The sequence below is a fragment of the Procambarus clarkii genome, chromosome 18 (assembly GCF_040958095.1).
Source record: "Procambarus clarkii isolate CNS0578487 chromosome 18, FALCON_Pclarkii_2.0, whole genome shotgun sequence".
NCBI lineage: Eukaryota > Metazoa > Arthropoda > Malacostraca > Decapoda > Cambaridae > Procambarus > Procambarus clarkii.
The window spans coordinates 29,220,583-29,230,023 of NC_091167.1; the positions used below are offsets into that span (position 1 = coordinate 29,220,583).

General features: G+C 36.8%; 1 protein-coding gene across 6 annotated transcripts in view; it reads left to right on the top strand.

Moving 5' to 3' along the window:
* LOC138365858 (protein FAN-like) overlaps positions 1-5,210 on the top strand; it is a 36,689-nt gene extending 31,479 nt beyond the window's left edge. For 3 of the 6 annotated variants that reach the window (XM_069326441.1, XM_069326442.1, XM_069326443.1), the window contains 2 exons: positions 811-920; positions 1,821-3,233. In XM_069326441.1, the coding sequence (XP_069182542.1) occupies positions 811-920; positions 1,821-1,915 (205 nt within the window). In that variant the 3' untranslated portion in view covers positions 1,916-3,233. Of the gene's footprint in view, positions 1-810; positions 921-1,820 lie in introns of those variants that run through there. The other 3 variants (XM_069326440.1, XM_069326444.1, XR_011229054.1) reach the window with 2 other exon arrangements.
* Positions 5,211-9,441: the final 4,231 nt, after the last annotated feature.

Consider the following 9,441-nt stretch of genomic DNA (forward strand, 5'->3'; position numbering starts at 1 on the left):
AGATGCTTATCTTAAGATACTAACAAGGTTAGGTAAGGTTGGTGTTTTCTATGAATCTTTTTAAGGGTATCTATTATGTTTAGTATATCACCTATGCACGTAGTTAATAAGTCAATATTGACTTTACGAATTTGCGAGAACGGGTTGCTGGTGTACAGGCTGCCAAGCCTATTTGACTTTGCCATATCTGCATTTGAAACTGTGCACAGTATCTGCATCCACCACTTCACTTTATACCACATTCCATTTGTTCATTACTGAATTTTTTATTTCTAATGTGCGTGTTGCTTCATTTGGTTACACTACTGTTAAAGTTTCAATTTGTGTTCTCTTGTGTACCATGAATTCCAAATACTTTGTTCTTTTATGACTAAAAAGTCATAATAATTTTCTGTTGTAATCATGGCAACCTTAACTCTTCTCTTTCAGTGGCATTAGGTGTAATTTAATTCTTTCAAACACACAATCTGATCTGACTGATGCTGATCATGTTAAGTAGTAGATAACACACATAATTTTCTCAATAAGCGTACTTTACTGTATGTTTGTTTGCTGGCTGGAGTTTATGCACATTATCATATGTCATTTTGATTAACTCGTATATTTTTGGCTGGCAGTTGTCCTTGTTGAGATCTGGCCATTGTGTTGTCAGATTCAAGAAGAAAATTAACTTGAATAAAATGCATGCAATTTAAAAAATTATAGTTTTAACTATAATCGATGTAAGTTTTGTTTTTTAAAATGAGTTGCTGCTGAAGGCACATGAGGGATTAAGAAGTGCACACTTGTGAAAAAGTGTTTGTTTGACAGGTGTGTGGCATGGGAAGGACGTCTGGTGATTGCAGGTGGAGAGAGTGGCGACATCATCATGTTTGATATGGGAACTGGCTTGGTGATAAAGAGATTTCCCGCACACAATGGTATGTTTGTACATCTACGGAAAGAAGGAATTGGATATGCTTTAGAAGGATAACCCAGATTTATTCATTTATTGCTATTTATTTTGTCAGTATGTAGGCTAGTTAATATATGGGTGTTTATCTAGTGATATCTTAAAATGCAAGTGCTACATCTGCTACCACATGCACAAAATTAGAAATCAAAGATATGCAGAGGATGGCAGTTGTCTCGCAAGAGAACATTAGTTTTGATCTTGGCTAAAATAAAATATACGGGCCAGTTTCATCAACCACTGAACTGCGCAACGCGCCTCCGGGTATTTATATTTTTCGCGTTCCATTCAAAACTGGCGCGCGGTGACGCGGTTACAAAATGGATGCCTGGGGGCCCCAGTGATCGTCCGCAATCTTGAAAAAAAATCCCAGCATGCCATGCGGCTGTGGGGAGCCTCGGTTTCAAAGCAGCAACCGTGTTTGAAGCATTACGAGCTCCTGCTCCACGGTCACCAGCGGTCATGGAAAACGACTCTCTGAGGAGATACCTGAGACATTTTGTAGGCATCAGTTATAAATTATGAGAGTAACTCTCATAAAGATTTAATTTAATATTTTATAATTGAAGTTGTGGAAATTATTTCCCACAGTATAAATGAATAAGTTTAGGGGATATAAATATGAACTGCCTTTTATGGGCTAATATGCCTTCTGCAGTGTTCTTTATTCTTATGTTCATATGGTGTCTGGCTTCTTGATACTATAAGTATCTTGGTCAAAAAATCTAGCAAAGGTGATTTCTAACAATGTTATTCCTTTTTTGTCATGTAATTGCAAAGCGAATGTGTCACACAAAACGGTCAACTTATACTTGATATAATATTTGCTAGTTATAATTAAGGTAATTATCAGAATTCTCAATTTCAGGGCCTATTACATGTTTAGCAGTGAGTCCCGACAATCTCCATCTGGTGACCGGCAGTGAAGATCGCAAGGTTATACTGTGGGGTTTAAATTCCTGAAGTTTGGGATTAGTCTTGTGACTTTTTCATTATACCTCACTTAAATTGCCTTGGCCTACATTCTCTCCCTGCAGGACAAGTTTCTCTGGCCAGAAGATGAGCCTTGTGGAGAGTTGTTGAACTTGACCAAAAGCAGTTAAGGTATTATAGGTTTTAACTCAAAGTATTTTTACTATACTGTTTTATTTTTTAGATTTTCCTAAACATATTTATTCTACAATTAAAAACAAAGACTGAAAATTGTGATACCAGGTAGAAAGTAGATATAATATTAGGCAAGCTTTTAAATGAACCTTTCATGTATTCATTGTGATATATTGCCTAAAACAGGACTAATCTGATATTTTATGTGATATGTAGTTTAATATTTTATGAGTAAATAGATTTTAAGGATGAAAGTTGAATAAGTCCATTTTCAGAATACAAATATTATTTATGGCTGCTGTATGCAAGAACAGTAATTCTATGCTAAGAAGTAATGCAATTATTTGTTCAATACTACAGTAAAGTGCCCATAGATAAAAATGAATATTTTTTCTTGGGGCATCGATTTAGCTAGAGTATAGTTGTCTGGGAATGGGAGTACTGACTGTGATGGATTTGGAAACTTCAGGAGTAATGAACTGTTTCAACTACATAGGGACTGTTCTACCTGGAGAATAATGGTCTTGTCAATATCTTACCAGGGGTGTCTTCAAGGGTTAAACTAAATTATGCAAGCCAATTTTTGTGTTTTGACCTGGACTCTTAGGGTTTATAACCTTGTAGGCATCTACACCATACATTATTGCAACAATTCCCAGCTAGAGATTGTGGTACTTCATGTATCTTCATGTTATCGACTGCTTTTTCCGTAATGTGGCAGATTTTAATAACCAGCCATAGTTTACATAGAATGCATTTAGCTATTATAAAAGTAACTTTGTATATTCTCATGTTCTACTACAGCATTTGTAATTTGTTGCTATCCTTTGATGGAAGCTTGTTGCTTACATTTGACTTGTAACATTAATGCTTAATCTTTTAAACATTTATTTTCACAATAAATTAGATTAAAGAAGCTGTAGCTACTGAAATATGCACTTATTAAATCTACAGCAGGGGAAGAAATGAGAGTTCTAAACTACATGACAATATGTCAGCATAGTTTTTTTGCGTTATAGGATGTTAATATGCAATTTGTTACCATAACTGAGTAGGTGGTGGCAACAAAACTAATCATTCCTCTGTACCAAGCCCTATTGTACAATTGCAACGTAGTATAAATTGTAGTAGATTCTCTCTTGAAGTATTAAATTATTAAAAGCAATCAACCAAACTGGAAATGGCTTTGTATAGAAATGCCTCGGACCATTGTCTACCGAGATAAGATTTCCTGTTTAAAATGTGCAAGTGTTATTAGAAGTGGAAACTTAAAGAATGCTCTGCCTTATGAAAGCCATGGGGTAAGTCAGAATGTTTGAGAGATTCATTTAAATTGGATAATGTTTTAAGTGTTACTGTAAGGAATGGAAAATGTTGGAATCTACTTTTTGAATTCAAGGGTTAGGCCATTTTAGTTTTGTAGCATTTTAATTTTAATATGGTATGGTATTGCTAAACCTTTTGGCAAGATGACATGAGAACACAACGATAAAGGCTTAAACTTGTAGCTCTTATAAATGTGTAAACTATATGATGGGGAAAAAAAGTAGACATTTGTGATTTGTTTAGCATGACATTTGGATTTTATGAAAATATCATAGTTGAATAATGGAGTGTTGATACCAATGTCCCCTAGTATAGTGCTACTGTCTCCATAACTAGAGGTCTGTCATGTCTGAAATCTAATATTTTTTACCCAAAATGATGCAGTCCTGTGGTTTTGAAATCATAATAGAATGGAATATAGTTTGGATTTTCAACTCATTGAATATGTAATAAACTTGTGTAGACAGGTTACTGTGAGAAGAGTATATATGGTTACATGTGTTAAAATTTAGTACATTGTTGCATGTTTGTGTGCATGTAGAATTTTAGCAGTTAGCATGTTATTAACTTGCTTAAAATTTCAGTTTATAGGTGTATTTAAGTAATGTGTAATAAATAATGTGATATCAGCATTAGTTTGTTTGCTGAATATGTAAGCTGCATCAAGGTACATTTAAGGTGAACACACTCATGATTTCACAATGCCTTCAAAGTTTGAATTTTTAGGCTTGTCAATAATATTCTGGCCCAATTATGCCTGATGTAAGTGAATGTGTCGGGGTCACACGACTTAACACGGTGCTCTCAATAGTCTGCACAAATATTTGCAGTAGAAGACATATCTTTCATGCTAAATCCTGAATGAACTTTTTTGTCCCCCCCCCCCCCCCCCCCCCCCCCCCCTTTTTTTTTTTTTTTTTAATACTGTGTATATGTCTCAGATCTTCCTCTTACTAGTTGGTATTAGTTAAATAGGATCTATGGTTAGCCGAGGCTACTAGTATTGTATATATAGAGTCTCATCTCGACAAAATATATTTTTGCATTCCTTGAAATATCCCTGCTTAATTTTACTATTGGTAGTGGTAGTTTGGTGGATAATACAGTAATACATGTCATATTTTGTTCTCATGGTTTATACTTGTGTACTAGGAGAATGCACACACAGGGAGAATTGAATCACAATAAATGTTAATATTTTTTCCATAGCACACATTAAACATGTTCTTGAAGTATTGCCATAACAGGGGTATATGTTTCTGTACAGTATTACCATTAAACGTGCACATGTATCACTGTAGTATTGTTATTTTATGCAGTTGTACAGAGCATCCGAGAAAGTTAATACTTGTAAGACAGTGTGGATCTCGGATGCAGTCAATGTAAAATCAATATTCGTAAAACAGCATGGTTCTCAGGTGCCGTCACTGTTTAAATGAAAACTAATTTAACAACTGTCAAATTAGATATACATTTTAGATGTACTGTACTTAGTTTCAAAGTACATAGTTTATATATGCATTAATTTAAACACCATTAAAAAATACTTTGTATTGTACAATATGCTTGTAATTAGCCAGTATACCAACGTGGTTTTCTCAAACTTCACTCTGATCTACAGTCGTGTGTGTGGAATAAATATTAACAGGTGGTGGTGGTGGTGTATATACTGTACTGTAAGTACGCTTCAACTCTTGTCTTTATCTCATATATTGTAGGTGTATCCCTGGCTATATGTATTTATTTTCCGATTATTTTTTTAATTTTATAAATTCCTGAAATTTTAATTTCAATAAAAGACTAATTAACAGGTTATGTAATATTGTTCTTTAGTTTATTTGAAGCCTTATTTCCATAGTTAAACAGCATTTCAAAGAGTTTGGTACACATTAGCCCTTACAGGGCGCAATACATTTATAGCTGGGGTGAACAACATTTGCGGAATGGCGCACCACAGTTATGAATGGAATACCGTGTAAGATTTAAGTCCCGCGGCTACACGGGGTTCACATCAGCTTCCTCAGGGCTCTAGTAAACAGATATTTTAAAAAAAAAAAAAAAAAAAAAAGTGGGCAACATTCCTGAGTGTGAAGGTTCGGTAGTGAGTGAGCAACCATGGCTGGTGCATGCAGCATGAGCTAACAGCACTACTGTTCAGCTTGTGACCACAGCATTGCCTAAATGTAAAAATATATATATGTAACTGGTATTATTTAGCCATGATAGTATTACAGAAAAACCTGACTATGATAAAGACTGTGTACAATGTTCAGATATCAGTGAACACTATGCTGTTAAAGATGTTCACAGCGCTAGCCACAGCACATTGCCATTGTTTCGTCCATCTAAGAATCTTCAGACGACTTCTCGTTTTCCTTTACAAAATAAACTTGTGGAAAATTAATCATTTACAGGATTTGGTGACCAGGATTCTGATAATAGCAGGATTGTGGTGAGAATTAGTGATGTGATTAGTATGGCAGTAGGAGTAATCTTGGTGAGGGAGTGAGTGAGAGGTGGCATCGTCTGCTGACTGTGTAGCAACATGTTATCGTCTGAACTTACCATACCAGCTTTGTGGTTCACTATGGTGAACACAAATGTGGCTACTTATATAAAACATCTGTATATACTGTAGTGTAATAACAGCAAAAGGATTATGTTCAGAGGAGCCACTTTGGTGAGGGCGTGAGGCTGATGTCTGCTGGCTGATGTGTGTGACTTGTCATGCAGTGCATGGTGGCCACTATGCTGTTTGGACATCATACCAGCTTAGTGGTTCGCTGTGGTAAACAAAACGTGCAGGTACCTATATATAATGTGTGTATATAGTGAAATAACAGCAAAAGGAATATGCTGGGAGGAGCCATTTTGGTGAGGGATTGAGATCTGTTGTCTGCTAACTGCTGTGTCACGTCATGCAGTGTATGGTGGCCACTATGTTGTTTGGACACCATTCCAGCTTAGTTATACAGTTGGTTCACACATTTTACTATATAAATATATCACACTACACACTATTGAATAATATTACTGCAAAAAAATGGAGAAAAAATCAATCATAGACATTACAATAATTAGGTAACAATATCTTTGTGGCAACTCCTGCCTGTCAGCATTGGTGGAGCAGACCGCTACAGGATGCTTACACTGAAAACACCTCAGTTTTGCCAGACTTTCTCGCCCTATTGTGGCCAAAATGTCACCTACGATTTTTATTATTTTTCCCGTGATCAGGGAACACAAATGAACACTTATAAGATGAAAAAAGAAATTATTTTTTATTTCTTGCACCTGGAGGTGTTGAAGGCTATTAAGGCAAGCGCCTTCCAGGGGTTAAGCAAGTAGTAGTTAGCAATGGAAGTTTTAAACAATTCTAAATGAACACTTTGATCTAGTGAATTTGTTTACAATTAATTTGTAACTAATGGGTTAAATATTATTGTGCCAATTTTTACATTCATTAAATTTTTTGCATAATAGGATTTGCTTAACACTTGTGTTCCTGGCGTGTGCGCCCCAGCCTACCCCAAGGTGGGCCGAGCATTTTGCATGAGCGCGCGGCCACACTAAAATGTGTACAGTATACTCTTCAGTTTTCTCACCTCAATTTTCATGCTACATCATTCATTCTGGTATCAAATTGTTCGCAATCTAAAGGCTCACATTTTAAAAATAGTCCCATAATGATCGGGAAAAGAACTGAATTTTAACACTTTCGCTCGGGGATGACGCAGCATTGCGTCATCCGTTTACTGGCGGTAATGCCGGGGATGACGCAGCATTGCGTCATCCACTTTAAAAATTCGCCAAAAATCAGGTTTGTATCCGATTTTTTGGGGACTGGTTTTAAAATGTGCGCCGATGTCTTCCCATTTCCTTTGTTGAGCCTCGTGGCCCTCAGGCGGCTTGGCACACGCCGTGGGCCCATTGTCTTTGCTCCACTGTTGTGACCAATGTCGTCTCCCCTCGCATCTCAAACGTGTGAACATTTCGGCTATTTTCCGTGGCTATATTTCTTACTGCGGCTTTAGAAACTATCTACGCTTACTCCACGATGGATAGTAATCATGAACAAGGCCCTTCCAGGAAGAAAATTGCGAAAGAAAGGCTTGAAAAGGGTGGGAATTGGGAATGTAGTAGGAAGGCCTCTGAGCGCTCACTCACGGCTAACGCGTGGCCCGTCTTCAACTCGTCGGCGGTTGGAGCGTGACCAGGTGTTTTTTTTTATATGCTAATGTTCCTCTAGAGAATTTTATTACGAACCCATTGAGACCAAAATGAAAGACCTAGGACAAAAATTGAGGTGACCAGAGTGAAAATAGTGAAAACATTTTATCCCGTTTGCGCGCTCCCGGGTAACTCGTTCGCACTTTCTCTGTTTGCTGCGGGTAATTAGCCGGGCTTTTGGAGTTTATATGCATTTAGTGCTGTAGAGAATTTTATTGCGAACACAATGATACCAAATTTATTCTCGTAGAAGGAGAATTGAGGTGACAAAGTTGAAGAGAGTATACACTTTTCGGAATTAACGGGCGCTTCCGTGACACGCTGGGGCCCATATCGCCCTGTCGAGGGGTGGCGCGCGGGGTGAGCGAAAGTGTTAACATGTTTTAATTTTGGACGCAACATGCGTCCCTGCCGGACATCCGTAAAGTAAATGGATGCAGATTCTGTCCCTGGTGGACGAAAGTGTTTACAAGGTGTTTACAAAATGGATTACAAGGACCAGTGATCTTTAGATGCTGTAAGTATAAGTGACTTTCACCAATCTATTCTCACTCTCTTTCTCCGATATATTTTTGTTTTCACAGACCTGAGTGACAAAGGCATATTTATAGTAATATTCGGATTTTTAATCTTCATTATATCGATGGCTATCTCGATATATTAAATCAGATTGAAAAGTATGTGCACATGTTCACATCAACTTGTGCAATGTACTTGAGGATAGATACTGTTACACTGAGCTCAATGTATATAATTAGTTTTAAGGTAATTATATAAAATTCTGAACTGTAGTAATGCAATCTCAAATGTTTGGGTTGTATAGCTATATTAGTTATTGACGACATTGTTTATGGCACCGTTTCATACAACATTTCTGTGCCCCGAGAACTGGGTTATTCATACTTTTCCTTATATATAGTAATGCAAACTATATTTTAACAATTTCTTTTATTTAGATGTAAGGGGTAATATATTTGCTGGAAACAGAACATTGTTGCAATGAATCTTGTGGAGGTTTTATACATAGTTTCCTGACTTGCTACCTGTGAATGCATTCTACTGCAGTAATGTTTCTTGTTAAACTGTCATTGGCCTCAGACATATTGCAGAAATTGATAGATAATTTCTGCCCCTTAACATAGTGGTAAAATAGCTGATACAGTACATTTGACAGTATAAAATAGTAACTACTGTACTAGATAATCTCCAAATTGTACGTAATTTTAGAATGTTCCTATTAGCTTTATCATCACAACACTGCTCAAAGTATTATTATAAAAATAGTCTACCTAAAAAATAATTAGACAATTTTTTAGTATCTTTTCTTTGATCATGATTGTCATGGCAGTTTTACACAGAATTGCTAGACATGAATGAATAAAGTATGCATTTTCAGCACCTGTATCTTTCCCCTTTAGGCTTCTTTTGAATTCCCTGTTAAATATATTTTATATGCTATATTTAAATGTCAAACAATACAATTATTCAAAAATAACCATATGGAAAAGAACTACTGTACTTTTGAGTGCATTTACAGAAACTACAGGTAATCTACCACTGATAAGAACCGCCTCAAGCCAGTCCTCAGGGACTGACAACGACTCCCAAATAAGGTTATACAGATTCAGTAAATACTGAAATGCACATGGAGGGAGACGGCAAAGCATCTCATAATGAATGTCATCTGAGCCCGCTGCCATAGAACCACAGAGAGTCAGGGCAGACTGGAGTTCAGAGATAACTCCAGTGCCGGTCTGGGGTCTGGGGGCTTCACCCCTCCTGGGGAAAGGGGAAAGCCCCAGACATGCAGCACAGCTTGTGTGACG